The sequence below is a fragment of the Sebastes umbrosus genome, chromosome 7 (assembly GCF_015220745.1).
Source record: "Sebastes umbrosus isolate fSebUmb1 chromosome 7, fSebUmb1.pri, whole genome shotgun sequence".
Lineage (NCBI taxonomy): Eukaryota > Metazoa > Chordata > Actinopteri > Perciformes > Sebastidae > Sebastes > Sebastes umbrosus.
This window is the reverse complement of record NC_051275.1, coordinates 14,999,543-15,017,618: the sequence shown is the minus strand read 5'-3', so window position 1 is coordinate 15,017,618 and position 18,076 is coordinate 14,999,543. Positions and strand designations below refer to the sequence as shown.

The following is an 18,076-nucleotide window of genomic DNA, read 5'->3' as shown; positions in this document are numbered from 1 at the left end:
TTGCTTTATGTAACTGTGTCTGTATGTTTGTGATGCAGCTGACATTTGTTTGATCTTATCACTTCGATACATTGTCTGCCTGATGTTTGCCTAAAACACCTTGATACTTCACAGATGGAAATAGAGAATAATATTCCTTCCTCTCTCATTGCACTGCAATCAAAGAGAGCAAAACTTGTGACCAGTGTATAACTAATTTGCACCTAAATTAAACATATGAACTCATTTGTAGAATGATGTTCAACTCCTAATGGTCTCTGTGCTTTCATATGAGAAGAAGTAGGTTAATAAACATGACAATGGCTCCCTCTAGCAGTCAAATAGGTGAAATACTGGCGCACAAGAGCCACGCGGTGGCACCACTCATACAACATACAGCCTGATCAGTTATTTACACTTAGTACCAGTTAAACAGAGTTTAAAAGTTGACTTTGGAGTGTCTGTGTGAGTGTTTCATCTGTGTCATTATGAAAGAGGGTTGTTATTTATAGGCTATGTGTTTGGATTTAATGAGAAAATACTTTTGTCACACACACAAAGTATTTCACAATCTCAACTTTTTTTTGATGCATGAATTAACCACAGCCTCATGTTGCACAACTGGGATTTGTTATTATTATTATTGGAGAGGGAATTAAAAACTATAAATCTTTCCAGATCATCTGTTTACTTTTTAGCAACTGCAAATGTCACTGCAAAACAAACAGACAAAAAGGGATGTTGTATGGATGCTTTGCTATATGAGAGGTGATTAAGTGATCAGGGAGGGTGAGGTTATTATAAAGACATCACTATTATAGACAAACCATCAATCTGTAATGGCATATTTTGGGAATAGTACAGCACTGGGTGGTTTGTCATTAGGATCCAAAAAAACATGAGGACTGCTATGATTTCCTGCCTCTGCTTTCACTCCTGCTGACTATCAGTGCACTCAGAAGTTGGCTACTTTGGGACATTCTTGTGATAATCAGTAAATACATTTTTTTTTTTTTTTTTTAATCACTATTTCTATCACTGTAGGTCTGTTGCAATTACGCCACAAAACACATGATGGCGCCCAACAGCAACGGGTCAATTTAGTATTAATGCAGTTGTGCAGGTGTGTTAAAAAATTGAAAGACTGTTTTGAAATTAACTTTTTTTAAAACCTATACCTGGACAGTGTGTAGACTTCCTGGGGGAGCTACATAGGATAACATTAAGCCTATATCACAATATTAAATGCTAACTATGCTCATTTTCAAAATCCATACATGTTATTCCTATGGTCGAAGACAGTCCTGAAATATAAGTAAACATGAACAACTCTCTACCAAATCCAAAAGAATAGAGGGCTAAAACTCAAACTTGTGATGTCATAGGGTGTGATGTGGAGCTGCTCGATGAATTGGTAGAAATGTTCTAGATGACACTGAGAGCACCCTGGGAGATGTTCTGAGTATATGGGGACATTTTCTAAATCACAACTGAAAATCAAAACACTACAATAGAATAAAGCTCGTTTGGGTAAAAAAACAAAAAAAAAAAAACATTCTATGGGTCCAAATCAGTCTCCCATTCATTGCTTATGGAGGTTATTATAGTAAGCAAAAACTAAATCCCCCCCAAAAAATAAGCAGTGAAATATTTTTAGTAAACTGGAACTAAATAAATGTATTTTAAACTAAAACGATATTGCCTGGTTAAAAAAACAATATAAAACAACTTTAAAAAAATAAATAAAAATGAACGTCATTTTTATTTCAGTTTTAGTTTTTATAGCTAGACGAAAAAGGAGATAGCAGGAATTTCTGTTGACTCTTGTGACATTGAACAACAAAAACTGAACAAACTTTACCTCCGAGGAGATGACGCTCTGCTGCGATTGCTTCACCAAAGTAGCATGAAGACTAAACCATGTATTTTGTTTGAATACGTAGCTACATACTTCTGAGGCATTAAATCTGGCCCTAACAAAAACAAACTAAAACTGAATAAAAACTAAAACTAAACCTTGCTGAAAAACTGAAACCAAAACTAGGAAACACACTCAAACTAACTAAAAATAAAAATAAATTCAAAACTATTTATCTTGCTCCAGACTTTATACTTGATGACATCACAAGTTCAAGACTCAGGCTACTTCTCTGGTATGTGGTTTCTTCTGTTTTTTCTTGGCTTTGAGAGAGAGTAGCTCATGTTCACAAATATTGACTGAACTTTCCTAGACCATGAAAATAACATATTGGAATTCTTGATCTAGGTGAGGTTCCCCTTTAACTTTATTATTATTATACTTTATTATTCTTGTTTGTCATCTCATTGTGCAGCTTTATTAAGCACTTTAATGTGTTTAATATAAATAGGTCACCCACTTAAACCATAACCACGCCCTCAAGTAGTACCGGAGGTGAGTTCCTGCGAATTTTCACTTCTGTTCAGCTCCCCTCCTCCTCCTCCTCTTCCTCCTCCTCCTGTCCATAGAAACTGTGCAGCTTCAGCCAGCAGCGCGTCAGACGCGCTCACACCAGTTACCAGTCGGTCCCACACTTCACAGTAACTCTGCGGCTCCAACTTTGGTTTCACAAACTTCACCTGGTTTCGATACCATGCTGGATTAAGCCCATTAATGGTTGTTATTCGACCAAAAACGGATTTGTTTGACTACAATGAGCGCACTCTGCAGCAGATCCACTGATTAGAGGTAAGTTGAACCAACACTTGGCACAATCAGCCTATACATCTGAATCAAAATCTCTCTTCTGTTGTGCAGTAAATAACTGTAAAATGCCTGTTTATGTAGTGATGTTTGTACACTAACTGAAGAGAAAAAGTGATAAAGGAGATAAAAATAATACTAAACTCACTGTAGCCGCAGACCATTGTTTCCCTTTTGGAATAACAGTGATTGCTCACAGCTAACAATACCCTGTCAGCTTTGTGCTTGTAATAAGGCCATTTCACCCCAGTGAACATATACAAAAAGTATTATCAGCTGTCTCTCTCACTGGCTTGGCTTCTGTGTTGCACAACTCCACAACATTTCCACTCATGTGTTCAAGTTTGGCAGCACTGTATCCCCTGTTAATGAGTAAACTGTGGGAATTTGGACACTGCACTGAGCTCCTCTTTTTTTGTTTACCCTATAGGGGAGGGATCAGTTTCAACAGGGCTGCAGTGTTTGCACTGTGTGACCTGAAAAGGCTTGGACAGAGGTAGCGAAGAGGTCACAGACAAATCATTTAGCGCCATGGATATCGGCAACGATGTGGATCTGTCCAATAAAAACATCACCCCGTTGTGGAAACGCCGCACGGACGGTTGTAAAAAAGCCCAGGACTCGAGCAAACCCAAACCGCGACCCTTCAGTTACCACACCAACGGGGTCATGACGACGGACTTCCCCGTCGCGGAAGACAAAAGGTGCTCCTTCACCTTGAGCCAGCCCGCTGAGAGGCTGGTGGTTGCGCCCCCGAGTTGGGGCAAGAACACCGTGGTGTTGAAGCACATTCTGCACAAACCCTCCAAGAAGTCCCGAGTTGTCCGGAGTATCAGCATCGGACACCTCTCCAACGGACTCTTCTCGCTGTCCAAATTTAGGTCTGAGGACAACAGATCCGCCTCGCTGGACAATAGAGTGCGTAATGGAGACAATGGGAAAAACGGTAATGGTATGGCGGTATGGCAGGAAAGGCGTCTCCAGGACCCTCAGAAACGCATGTCCAGCCCGTTCGGCTCGCGGAAAGAGCAGATAGCATTTGGGAGGAGTTCACCCTCAACTGAAGCTCTTAACTCTTCTCCTGTCCTGTCTCCACACACCCCCAACAACAACAACAACAATCACCATGAACTGTCCTCCCATTCGTCCGCATCCAGCCCCTCTCCTCCAGCCCGGCGTACCCCCACTCCCTCCCACAGCTCCACCTCCAGCATCCCCTCCCTCTCTTCCCTCACCTCCTCAGACCCCCCAACCCCACGTTCCATGTCACCAGCAGACAGAGGACAAGCGCCCCTTAGACCATCTTCATTCTCGCCCGCCTCCTCACAGGACGCCAGGCATGCCTCTTCCTGTTCTTCCATGTCCTCCACCTCCCCCTCTCCCTCGCTTTCCCCATCCATCTCTCCCTCCATCCTACTCAGCACCCACAGCCCCGCTGCCCTGAAGATGGGCACCCAGCAGCTCATCCCCAAGGGCTTAGCGTCCGACATCCGACAGAGCAAAGCGGCGCCTCCTTCTGAGCCGCAAGGACAAGGTTTGGCAGGGCTGCTGGGGTTGGATCATTCCAAGCGAGCGTTGAAAACCCTCAGCATGGTAGAAACGGGGGCCTTCTTTTCTACAGGAGGGAGCCGCGGTGAGGCGACGGATGGGGAAAGTGAGAGCCCTGGGACACTAACGAGAGGCTTGAGGAGTACGTCCTACAGGAGGGCAGTTGTTAGTGGAGTAGACTTGGAGGTCCCATCGGTAGATCCCAAGGCCCATCGTTTGTCCCAGCCGGTCATCAGATGGCTAGATGAGGAAAAACTAGCTTCACCAGTCGGCCCTGCAAGTCCTGGTACTGTAAGTCTTACCAGCCCTGGAACTGTCAAGCCTGCCAGCCCTGGGACACCCAAACTCGCCAGCCCTGGGACACCAAAACTTGCCAGCCCTGGGACACCCAAACTCGCCAGCCCTGGGACACCAAAACTTACCAGCCCTGGGACACCAAAACATGCCAGCCCTGTGTTCGCCAAACTCACCAGCCCTGTGTTACCCAAACTTGCCAGCCCCAGGATTTCAAAGCCTGCTAGCCCTGGGAAAGAAAAGCCTACCAGCACTGGGAAGAACAAGGTGGGTGCACTCAAGAAACAAACACTATTGGTCTTGAAGAAAAAAGGGTTGAAATCTCACACAATATACAAAAAAAACAACTTATGGGAGCAGGAGCTATTTGGAAGTTACCATAAATTAGTAATAATTAGTTTCACAGATCTTTCATGAAACAGTTAAAAACTAAAATAGTTTTAACCTTAATGTGATTCTAGGTCAAGAGCTGCAATGATTAATCGATTAATTGTCACCTATTAAATTAATCGCCAACAAATTTGATAATTGACCAATCGGTTTGAGTAACAGTCTAGAGTCTAAATTCTCTGATTCCAGCTTCTTAAATGTGAATATTTTCTGGTTTCTCACTCCTCTATGACCGTAAACTGAATATCTTTTGAGTTGTGGACATAACAAGACATTTGATGACATCATCTTGGGCTTTGGAAAACACTGATTGACATTAATAGACCAAACAACTAATCGATTAATTGGGAAAATAAACAACAGATTAATCAACAATGAAAATAATCATTAGCAGCAGCCATATTAAGGTGTGAAGTTTGCTATTATGTACGTGTTTGGGTTGACTTTCTGTTGCTCATATAGAATATGTTACTAACATACCTGACCGGCTCTATACAACAAGTTTTAGATGCAGAAAGAAATCAATTATAGCATTCAGTTGCAAACAAATGCCTGTTGCTGAGCAATCAATGAACACACACAGCCCTGTAAATACCGTATGACCATTAGCATTTTTTCCCTTTCATTAAAACAGATTTCTTGACTCAGTTATTCCATCTGATGAGTTTATATTTGATTGTGCACAAAGATTGCTTTTATATGGTTTTTTCAGTATTGGGGGGGGGGGTTAAAGTCCACATTGTAAAATGACAACACAGGCTGAGCATTGTGGGGCAAATTTAGCAGCAGCAGCAGCAGGTCAGACAGGGCCTTACAAGGAAACAATTAATGTGGTTGTTAGGAGACGTGACGTAATGTGACACCATGCCCAAGCATACACACTTATACACACAATGGCTCTGTAATTAGACTTGGGTCAATGGAGGAGGTCACCAGAAAGGACACAGGCAGGTCATGGACAGGTGACCCAAATACAGAAGCTTATTTCATTTCAAGCTTGTGTGTGTGTGTGTCCCTGAGTTTGTCCAAATAGTTATGACAATTTAGTTCCTTTTTTCTTTCAGATTCCAGATAAGAGGAAAGTTTTGACCAGTCAGCGGACATTTGACAGCGAGGGTGAGTCACACCCGTTCATCTTGTTTCCACCACACTTTCCCTCTCATTTTACTCCTTTAGTGTCTGTTCATCTGTCTCTCTCAACCAAACTTCCTTTTTTTTAAAACTTCAACATGATGGATATTTCAAATGTGTGTTTTTCAGAGGAGGAGCTGTACCAGAACTACCAGGAGAAGGCGTTGCATAATGACTCGGATGAGGATGCCGATTCCAAAGAACCCAAACCCGATAGCGGCATCGTGGTGCAGTATAGACCCATACGCACCTCCTGGAGCCAGCTCAGTGTGGTTAGTAGTACAGCTTCCATTCTTCTCTTATCTCTCTCACTCTTTCTCGACATCCGGTAAGCATACAGTATGCGCTCTCAATGCTGTGTCTGTGGAGTCTTGGAATGCTAGTGCTCTGAAGAATGCCGTCATATCCAGTTTGGCAACAGTCCATACCCATCCTCCAACTGTTTCAGCCTCCTTCTGCCCCTCACTCTGTTTATCAGGGAGTACAGGAGCATTTCTTCTAGGACTCGGGTGGGCAGGGAGGCAGACAGCCAGCCAGCCAGACCCACAGGAAGTCTTGCAAGCACCGACTGGTGGGCCTAATGCCAGTCTTTTGGCATACTCTACACATTCGTCAGACTGCAAATATGCTTAAAATGTTGCCTCTACAGAGAAGTGCGGTGGCATTACATAATATAGTTAGGGATTGGAATGGACGGAGAGAAGAATACAGAGGAGGCTAATTTAGTTTTCTACTTAGGCATTCCCATCTGTTTGTTTACTTGTTGAGGAGGGAAAGTGCGGGAGCGAAAACAGGCGAGGGCGTAGATGGAGGCAATTAGGATTAGTTCTGAAATTGCTGAGAGAAGAATGATTTGCACTCAGACTCCAATAAATGGGAAATTGGATTCAAAGAAGAGAACATTCGGAAAATGTCTTGGGTTGTTTTTCTTCTTGTGTATACCAGCAGAGGTGAATGGGGCAGAGTCCGACATCACCATGCTGATTCTCTTCTTCTGTCACAGCTGCTTTACAGCTGTTGTAGATCTGTTACTGCGAATGTCTCTGGCCAGACAATACATGATGTAACGCCACAGGATTCTTCCTCTGCTTTTCGTAGGAAACGCTGGCATGATACTTTTATTTTCCCGGTGTGTTAGGAAATAAGTTAAGATCCAATGAAGGCAAGAACCAGACATGCAAGTCGTCATCGGGTGCCTTCCCAACAAGTCTCCTCCCATCTCTTCCTGTCCCCCGGCACCTCGCGCAATTCAGGGTTCGATGAAATCACGTCACATTCCCAGAATTTTCACATTAACAAGAATCCCCACCTGTATTTTCAAGAGATGGAGCTTCCCTGGAGCTAGGAAACATGGAATAACAATAATATAATTAGCTATTGAATATTGCGACCTAATTAATTGAGTTTCAGTCACGCCCAGTGAAACTGCATAACAGGGTGAAGTTCAGTTGGCATGATGACAGGATTGCTCAGTAAAACCTTACAGCCTTGTATTGATTGCTGATTTTGCTGATATGGTGTTTGGTATAAGGGAAAAGAAGCTATTGGAAGTAAGGAAAGATAGCCTCTCTGGATTTCTGCCCTCGTGTGTGATCTGGTAAAGTATAATGTGAATGTGCCGAGGGTCATATTTGTAGAACAGGAGACGGAGGCACGCTTTTTATTCAACCTCACCTTCAGCCACATGGATGATTTAACTCAATAGCCCTCCACACCCAGTTAATTCCACAAGATAGCTTTGTTTCAGTCTTATTCAAATATATCCCTGGAGTCTGGAGCAGATCTCACCAGCCACATACCGTCATGCACTTTCCTTTTAACCGTATGCTTTCGGCAAAATTAAATTTTTTACCTTCCAACAAATTTCCCATTTCTACGCTCGCCCTGTGCCTCTTTAGTCAGTGAAGATCTTTCTGTTCCCGTTTCCTGCAGCAACTTTATTGCCTCTCTATTCAGTGTGGTATGCAAAGTGCTCCTTTCTTTGTGTGTGAGGACAACAGTGGCACACAAACACGCACATGCACACACCCGAGTGCTACAAATACAAAAAGGCTTCTGACCTGAAAAAAACCTGAGAGAAGTCAAACAAGTGTGACTTTGTATTCGAAATCTTTTCATGATTGTAAAATCCTTCTTTCTTCTGATTTTGTTTTCTGTTTTAGGTCAAGAAAAGTGGTCTTTCTGAGCGGATGAGTCAGGAGGAACGCAAAAGACAAGAGGTAGGAATCATATTTTTACACTTTGACGTTTGGTTCAGAGTGAGGAAAAATCCTATTTGGCGTTACATGCATGCTAAGTTAAGAGTTACCAAACACTGGGGGGAGTATGGCTGTCCATTTGGTCTCTGTAAACTCTACTAGACCAATAAAAAAGCCATTAAAGGAGCACAGCAGGACACATGCATCATGGACTATTATATCATTAAAGCAGATGCTTTGTAAGGGGAGGAGAAGGTGAGATGTTCCAATAAGTAATTATCTGAACCGCTGTCGTAAGAGGGATGACAAGACCGACATACATTACATTGTTCAATAGCATTCCAAACATGATTGTAGAGCACAGGTATGTCGAGCACGTTCATGACGAAGCCCATTTCATAGAGCAGTGAGTGAGTCAGGACCTAGTGGGGTAACCGGAGCACGCAAAGTCACTAGTGGATGTAATAAACTGACTATTGTCTTTTCAGTCTCTCCCGTCTCACTGTTTCCTTCCTGTTTCTCTCTCTCCTGCCCTCCCAATAGGCCATTTTTGAGGTGATCTCATCAGAGCACTCCTACCTCCACAGTCTGGAGATCCTGATCCGCATGTTCAAGAACTCTGCAGAGCTCAGAGAGTCCATTACCAAGACCGAACACCACCACCTCTTCTCCAACATCACCGACGTCTGCGAGGCTAGCAAAAAGTAAGTAGGTTGTGTTGTCATGTTTGGTACTCGCTGTGTGTTGTCATGTTTGGTACTCGCTGTGTGCTTTCTTGTCGAGAACTTGCAAGTATTGGTTCTTCCATGCTGGTTGGTATATTTCGGCTGCTCTTCCATGTTCCCTAAACGTCTATCCGTGTTTGCGGTTTGTGGTTTTGGTTAATGAGCTGGATCATTTTCTTATTTAACAGCACATAAAAGTTGGTAGACCGCACTCATTCCATGTGGGGGTGTGTCTGTAAACACTTGACACCATTCTTTCAGCATGATTGTCTAGCTTCAATCAGAGTTGTTTTCATTTTTTGTGTGAGGGATTGTGGGTAGGCAGCACTGAACGAACTGTTCTCTGTGTCTATGTGTGGTCACATGCTTAGTGAAAGGATAAAAGAACAAATTTAGCTTATATTTTAATTATCAACATTCCTCGCTGTTTGAGAGAGCTCAACAGCAGACTGTTTTTTTGCCTCTTTTTATAGGTGAGTGTATGAAAAATGCAATGGCCAAAATGTGCTGCTATGAGCCCTCTGAGTTTCCCCGTCCATCGTGATTTATAGAGCATGCGTGTGTTGGGACTGTTTAATGGCATTCGTGGCCAGGTAACCATGCACTTCCAAGGATCCCATAAACCCAAACACTCACATGCATGAGAGGCCATGAAAGTTGAGACTGATGAAAAACTGTGCTGCCTCAGCAATTACTGTGTTGCTCCATTATTTCTACAAATGATTGACAGGAGGATTTCTGAGCCCATGTGTTCTTTGTTAGGCTCATATGTGTCTCTGCTTGTAACTATGGTATCATTTCTCATGTTTCTTTTTAATGAGATTACTATTCAGTATGATAATGGGATATATCTGTTCTCACAAGCCTGCTATTGGGACTAAAGACTCCACAATTGGTAGGTTTACAGTCTTTTTCACACTCTTCCTCCCTTAGCCACAAGTTTACCGAACCTACTCTGCCAACAAGTTGTTACCAAGTTTCCGGGGTTATTCTCAAAAACCCAGTGATAATAATAATATGGGTTAATAAATCTGAGCATGAAATGAGGTTAAGCTAGCCTTAGTCTTTCTGTTGCCTTGGTTGTAAATTTACCCAGAGCATTCACTGACTCCCCAAGCCGTGCAACTGTTCATGACATTTGCTCAGGATTCCATGTCGGCATTGCAGCCCCGTCCTCAGGGTTAAAGATTTCCTCATTGCATACAGTACACCACCTGCATGTACATTTGTCTTTTTTCTCTGTTATCATGAAGGAAAAAAACAAACAATACTCCTCACTTTCTGCAGCTTATGTGGACTTACAAGGACATTATTTGTTCATTTATATACGCCTCATTCCCACTTTGCATGAATGGTGGTATCTGTAAATTCCTCAGACGTGCTGCAGCACATCTCACTCCCTTATCTAATTCCTATGCACAGGAGACCACACACACACACATTAATGCGATACTCCCCACCTAAATACTTAGACCAGCATAGCCTCCAGGGTGGAGAGTGGAGGGCATGGAGACGGAAGGGGCAGCAACTCTAAAGATATAAATGTGGCCTGTGGCACTGGTTAAACGAGATGTTTTACTTGGAACAGATAGTCTTTGGCTTTGAGTTTAGCCTCTCAAAGAAAATAGTAGTAACACCACTCCACCTGCAAGCTCCTGTGTAGACTGTGTGGGATAGTGAGTGGGGGGGCTGTTGAGTATTTTAAATGGTATGTCACTGATTGCAATTCTCTTGCAACCTTGGGATATGACTCATTCATTCCACTAACATACTTAATTTAAATTATTCTTCAGTATGTGCTGGTAGAACTCTTTGATTTTCATTTATAATTCTTGGTCAGCAGCCTAATTTTGGGCATTTCCTTTTTACTCCTCCTCACCCTGATTTAACTCCCCTCCCTTGACCTCTTCCCTCGTGACAACACACTGTTATTTCGGTCGGTGATTTTTGCCCCAGGAGGGAGCGCAACCTGAACTTGAGCAGCCTTGACCTGTTAAAGCCCTATACACCTTTAGGACACGTGGTCAGAGGTCAGGACAACATGTGTGTGTTTTCTCTTATCCTGTGCCCTCAAAGTTCAAAGACTGTGGGGTCAGGCACAGACACAAGGCTACACGGTGACAAGAAGTTTTCCATAGATAGTCATATAGCATAGTGTGGGTGGAGTCGGTAGGGATGGGTAGGAGCGCTTTTGCAGATGAGCTCAAACTCGGTCCAAGTGGTCAAAGTCAGCGTCCTGTCTGTGCGGCAGCTTCCTGTTTGTCACCTTGGATCGTGCACGCAAAAACAACTTCTTCTCTTGAAGTTGGGCCATGTGGCGTGCCGTTAAATCGGCCATCTGGTGGAGCTCAGGAAGAGGAAAAGCCTCTGTGTTATGGTTAATGGTAGGCTATGTCTATTTAAAGAGGCGGGGAGTTCCTCTTTTGTGATCCTACAGCTGGTTTAGAAGAAGAAAGGTGTTGGCGGTGCTTCCTGCCCTCCCTGACTTTGTATCCTATATTTTCCCCCAGTGTGGGATGACTCATGATTTAATGCTTCTGACTCGAGCTGCCGCCTATGTTCGGTATATGAATCCCTGACACACTGACCCGTATTCCTCCTCTATGCACTCAGGTTCTTTAAGGAACTGGAGGAAAGGCACCAGCAGAACATCGTGATCGACGACATCAGCGACATCATGGACAAGCACTCTCAGTCCAACTTCGATCCCTTCGTGACGTACTGCTCCAACGAGGTCTACCAGCAGAGGACCCTGCAGAGGCTGGTGTGAGTGACCGAGTGGACAAACAGATGTTCTTATCATATCTCGCATGGATTTGATCCAACATGACTCAGTTTTTTTCCTCTTTCTCTATTTGTACCAGTGACTCCTCTTTCTGAATCTCACTCCGTCCTCTCTTACAGCTCCAAGAATCCCGTTTTTAAGGAGGTGCTGACCCGGATAGAGAGCCACCCAGACTGCAGGAACCTCCCCATGATCTCCTTCCTTATCCTACCCATGCAGAGGATCACTCGCCTGCCTCTGCTCATGGATGTGAGTGCACGGAGGACATAATTTTGGAATTACAAAACTCTTACACAACAGTTTGTTTATTCATACTACCCTGACTAATTATACATAGGATGTGTCCTAACCTCAAAGATGTTTATGTGACCTTACATCACTCCTCCTTGATAATTCTTAACTGATTTACCCTCTCGTCTTTCCTTTAATGTTTGTCCTTCTTCAGTTTAATGCTTCCTTTGGCACCACATTATTCTGTCCTCCCTCTCTTCCTCTCCCTTTGCTCTACTTCCATCCACCCCCTCTCCCCCCGTCCTCCTCCTCCGTCAGTGTCTCTCTAGGGACTCCGGGGTTTATGCTTGTACACTCAGTGGCTTTTGGATCCTGAGAAAGTTTGGTTTTCAATTCATTGCTTCCCACAGCTTTCTTTAAGCATCAATATTTTATCAGGCTTCTGTTAGAGTGTGGTGTGCATGGGTGCAATGAATTGTTGTGTGTTTTTGTGCATGAATGTGTTTTTTTTACATTACAAATTTAGTGTAACCGATGACTATCTGTGTTGCAGACAATTTGTCAGAAGACACCTAAAGACTCGGCACAATATGAAGAGTGCAAGAGGGCTTTACAAGCAGTCAGCAAGGTGCGTGGGTTTAAGGAGTCGACCACAAATGTTTTCATATATTCATACATTTTTACCTGCATATCTATATGTATTATGTCGCTATAGTTATGCTATGTCTTAGGAGACTTGCCTTGGACATACAGTAGGAGATTAGGATTAGCTTGGGAGGCAATCACTTCCTATTTAATGTTGTATTTTGGTAAATAATTTTCTGCAAAAACACAATAAAAGTACTTTCCAGCACTTCTTGTACTTGATAAATATGAGCACGTCAATCAAGGAATGCTTTAACTGTCATCAGGGAACTGTACTTTATGGTTAATAGAGACTGTTTGTGTGAGCAGGTGGTGAGAAAGTGTAATGAAGGAGCTCGCAGAATGGAGAGAACAGAGATGATGTACACCATCAACTCTCAGCTGGAGTTCAAGATCAAGGTACTGACACATATTGTTACACACTTGCATCTTGTTTAGTATTTTTTTGAAAACAACATAATTCTAGTTATCAACTGACATGAACAGTAGTTTGCCATTTTTGGAAATGCGCTTATTCACTTTTGATGAGAAGATTAATACCGCTCTCATGTGTGTCCTTTTAAATATGAAGCAGCAGCAAGTTAGTTTAGCTTAGCTTAGTGTAGAAAGGTAAGAAAAAAATCTGCCCACCGACCATAGACTGTATATAATAAGTGGACACATTCACCATTACCTCACCCATTGGTTTGTGGACTGCTGTTTTGAAGCCTTGAGTTCGTCATTTTGCCCGTCACCATCTTGGTTTTTTGCAACCACAAGTGATACGAGAGGGTGGAGCTAAGTACAACCAAACGCTGAATAAAACATTTTTAGGTGACCAAAATGTTACAATTAACTTCGATGAACTGAAAACACACTGTGAAAGGGTTAAAGTTCTAAGACGATCAACACGGACAACTCCCAGACCGGGCAACGCCGTAGTAGCGACCTGTCAATCACATGTAGCCACGCCCTAAAGCATTCTCTGCTTTATGGTGTATATGACTCTAAATGGGACCATAATTGACTAAATGAACATCATGCTGTATTGAAGAAGACTTGAAACTAGCGATTGAGACCATAAACTCATGTTTACAATGTTTACTGAGGTAATAAATCAAGTGAGAAGTAGGGTCATTTTCTCATAGACTTCTATACAATCAGACTTCTTTTTGCAACCAGAGGAGTCGCCCCCTGCTGGATATTAGAAAGAATGCAAGTTTATGGCACTTCCACATTAGCTTCACTTTTCAGATCCGGAGGTTGCCCACTGGCCATTTTTCCAATCTTTATGCTAAGTTAAGCTAACCGGCTACTGGCTGTAGCTTCATATTTACCAGGTGGTATTGATGTTCTCATCTTACTCTCAGCAAGAAAAAACAAACACGTGTATTTCCCAAACTGTCACACTATTTCTTTTGAAGTTTATTAAGTATGTAAAACATGAGCTCATGCAGGCATGCACTGACACGCAGACACACCACCGTCACTCGCTTGGCGAGTATCTATACACACAATGCAGACACAAGACTTGGCAGGCTCTGTGTGTCTAAGTAGTGTGGGAAAATAGCTGCTGGCACATTTGGGACTCACAGATGTCTCGCGAACATATTCTCATTCTGCATAGCCAGCTGTTCACACGTGCACATACACATTGTGATTCAGGAAGTGCTGACATGCGCCAACATTTCAGACATTTTATTTGGTTGTTAGATGCATTGCCATTTCTTGTTTATCAGGTTCTCTTTTTTCCCCTCTTCCTCCAGCCGTTCCCCCTGGTCTCGTCCTCCAGGTGGATGGTAAAAAGAGGAGAGCTGACCGCGTTTGTGGAGGATAACGGCATCTTCCTCAAGCGGACGGCGCGACAACAGGTCTATTTCTTCCTCTTCAACGACGTCTTCATTGTCACCAGGAAGAAGAGGTGAGTCTGCTCATTATCAGCCGGGTTGATCAGTAACATTTTTGTTATTAAGTTGAAAGGAATCGACGCCCACAGATGCCCCCCAGCTTTATGGGTGTGTTTATTTAGCGGAACAGGTGCAGTCACCTGAACCTGCCGCGACTTGGCACCTTGAACCTGAGCCTGTTTTTCTAAATGTCGCAGAGGTTTCAACATGTCCCGGTGACGTGAATCATCTGGAGGTAGTAGACCTGCTTATTGTCAGCCTCGTCTGTGAGTCTCCCCTGTTTCCTCTAGTTTCAGTGCAGCACCATGAAACAAGCCATACGGAGGACTTCCTCGAAATGATGTGGTTTTCATTTGTGTGTGTAGCGTGGGTGTGCGCGCTCTATTTTTGCCAAAAAACAAAAAATCCCTTCCCGTCCATCTCCCTCTGCGTCTGGAACTGATTGTCCCGCCACTCGCAAAAATGAAGAATTCCTCAGAATCATTAAAACGAAAAAAAAAAAAAAAAAAGGGAAAAGAAACATTCCATGTGATATTTTTCTGGGAATCTGATCCAGGAACGGCAGACTCCAACAGTGTGTGGTGTCAGGCCTGTGTTTGGAAAGAGAGATTTGGGAAAAGGGGAGTGCTCCGGAATCGCGGTGTGTGTTTGTGCGTGTGTGCGTTTGAATGGGAGACGCTGTTATAATATTGGTTTGTGCTGTGGGTGAGCGCTGGAGCCCTGCTGTGGCACGCTACTCTACTGCACTCCATCTGCAGTAATCCAAACAAAAACACTCCAGGGGTACACGAGGCTAGCCAGGCACAGCCAGGTCAGAGACATAATGGTGTAATAGCTCTTAGTCATTAGGACTTGGTGTGTCCAAGCAGCTAACCCAACCTTGTTGCCAAATGCAATAATGTTGTGTGCTTGAATCCTTTCGGCTTCTTCTTGTCTCATTTTTCTTTCATTTCAAGAAATGCCATGAACACCAGAAGGAATGAAGGGGGGGTTGAGGTCAAAGCACTTACACAGTAGAGAGAAAACATACCTATGACCTGAGAATGGTTTCACTTTTATAGGACTATATATCTTAATACTCAGAAGAAAGAGAGCACAGAGAAGTGTGGTAGCCTGTGTTAGCTGATTGGGAATCTTAAAGGTTGGTATGCCGTCTTTGGTCGGGGTTCAACAGCATCTAACCAACCATTAATTTAGTATCGTGTCCGCTTATCAAATCTAAATTCTTCCAAATCTCTCATCAAATCTGTATTGAGTCAACAATTTTAAGTAATAATGGTTATAAGGTTTCGACATATCCTCATACAACGGTTTGTATGATATCTTACATCAAGTTATTCCTCTATATCATTTTTTTATATACAAATTACAGTGCATCACTTTTCGTGTATAGCTACGAACGGTGCATGAGAACAGCCTGAGGGTTGGAGCTGAAACAATTAGACAATCAATAAATTTAATCAGCAGCTATTTTGATAATCGGTTAATCGTTGGAGTCATTTTTTTAAGCACAAATGCCAAACAAGTTCTAATCTAATCTAGTTCCAGTTCTCCAGTGTGGGGATTTGCTGCTATTCTCTATTTTCATATTGCTGCAAATCAAGTGTGTTTGGGTTTTGGAGTGTTTATCAGATAAAATAAGACATTTGAGGACTTCACCTTAGACTCTGGGAAACAGTGATTATTTTCTTTTTTTCATTTTTATCTGATGTTTATTAAACCAAACAATTGATTACTCAAGATAATAATTGTGTAATCAACAATAATAAAAACAAAGTTTGACATTGAAAGATCTGAATCTCGGGGTTTGTTTACTTACTTTACTTACTTTTACTATTGTTTTCTAGAAGATAAGTTTCGTTATACCCTCTCAGCTTATTTATCAGGAACTGGATCCACAATGAAACTGGCTATTGGAAACCGAGCCCGTGTCAGACGAGGCTATTGTCACGCAGCGGGGGAAAGTTTTGATCTTCTGCTCTCTGGCTCACAGGAACACTTACATAACGCTGAGTCCACACCAGCTGGCTCCTCTCTCATCTCCACTTCCCCCCTTTTTCCTGTGTGATGCCAGGCATCGTCTAAACAGTCACTATTATTGAGGTTTTCATCTCTCTCTTAGTTCTTTCCCTCTCTTTTTGCTAGTCATGACCTTGTGGTTTGTCTTTGTGTATGTGTGTGTGTTTGTGTGTGCAAGCCTGTAATCCCAACACGTTCTGTTTTTCGCCCTCTGTTTGTTTGACTGTGCCATAGTCTCAACACTCCTACTGTACTTTGCACCAGGACATTATGCTCATACAGTGTGTGTGTATGTGTGTGTGTCCGCCTGCATGCTTGACTTGGAGTCCTATCTCAGCATCTCTCAGAGGGCTTATGTTGAGGAACTGATTGTACACCAGTAAGATGGTAGCTGGCACAGTTGTCATGACGTGTTTGTAGATGCCTGCGCTATCTCTTATCTCTAGACTGATATTCATTCCAGTAAGTTTGTGTGTTTGTTTCTGTGTAAGTAGCTCGTGAGGAGGCCAGACGGTGGATACTTTCTTTCGCCTATAATATTCTCTAAACACCTCGCTCCCACATTTCGACATAGGATATTTAAACTATTTCCCACCTTCATTCCTCTGTTCAGCAATAATCCAACACCGCATGCACACCCAGCCGCACACATGAGAAACCTCACCCCACAAACATGCAGATTCCCCACCCATCATCCCATTCCCTTGCGTCATGTGAATGGCATTCCAGGCATTTCACCTGGAGGCCTGTCAGGAGCCGAAATGCTGACAACCCTAAAATACAGCTAACGGAGAGATTCTTATGTTACCATCTGGAATTATTCAATGTTTTATTTTAGGAACTCATTTGGGATCACTAGGATCCCAAATGAGTTTTTAAATGAGAAGGTCATACTGTAAAGGACAGAGGGTTTCGTATCCTGTACAGATTGTACAGAAGCCCCTTGAGTCAAATTTGTGATACTGGACTATACAAATAAAACTGACTTGCCTTGACTTGGATTTTGGTTTACGCAAAATGTTTTCTGATGCCAAACATGGAGATAAATTAATTGATTTTAATATTTAAGGTGTATTTAATTGGTAAAAAAAAAAAATTACAACCTAAACTCGCAAGTTGCGTTAAAGAAATTAATGGGGTTGAAACAAATTTTGCTTCAATGCGTCAATTTGACAGCCTTAGTTTTTACTCTTAAAAAAATCACATAAACTTTGCATATAACCCATTCAAAATAACGTAATATAAATCCCTTTCAAATCCCATTAGAAATACCTTTATCATTATTATTATTAAAGTATAAATTAATTTGAATTTTATTTGATTGAATTTTAAGATAAAAATGAAGGGATTCTGTATTACAGATGATCATGTACAGAGGAATTTAACAATTGTCACTACCATGTAAACTTTTGACAGAAATATGCTGCGATATACCTAAAGGTTAATAAAAGGTTAGTAAAATAAAATCATGTTTAACAGACAAATATGAGAGCGGTATGAATCTTCTCATCGAACTCTTCCTC

At 42.5% G+C, this 18,076-nt stretch overlaps 1 protein-coding gene across 2 annotated transcripts in view; it reads left to right on the top strand.

Moving 5' to 3' along the window:
• The first annotated feature begins 2,415 nt into the window (after window positions 1-2,415).
• Window positions 2,416-18,076, top strand: part of LOC119491189 (rho guanine nucleotide exchange factor 26-like) — a 29,315-nt gene continuing 13,654 nt past the window's right edge. The window contains exons 1-12 of one of the 2 annotated variants that reach the window (XM_037774918.1): window positions 2,416-2,686; window positions 3,132-4,669; window positions 4,718-4,810; window positions 5,998-6,049; window positions 6,194-6,336; window positions 8,227-8,283; window positions 8,806-8,966; window positions 11,601-11,753; window positions 11,892-12,021; window positions 12,557-12,631; window positions 12,958-13,047; window positions 14,394-14,548. In XM_037774918.1, the coding sequence (XP_037630846.1) occupies window positions 3,233-4,669; window positions 4,718-4,810; window positions 5,998-6,049; window positions 6,194-6,336; window positions 8,227-8,283; window positions 8,806-8,966; window positions 11,601-11,753; window positions 11,892-12,021; window positions 12,557-12,631; window positions 12,958-13,047; window positions 14,394-14,548 (2,546 nt within the window). In that variant the 5' untranslated portion in view covers window positions 2,416-2,686; window positions 3,132-3,232. Of the gene's footprint in view, window positions 2,687-3,131; window positions 4,811-5,997; window positions 6,050-6,193; window positions 6,337-8,226; window positions 8,284-8,805; window positions 8,967-11,600; window positions 11,754-11,891; window positions 12,022-12,556; window positions 12,632-12,957; window positions 13,048-14,393; window positions 14,549-18,076 lie in introns of both variants that reach the window. The other variant, XM_037774917.1, reaches the window with a different exon arrangement.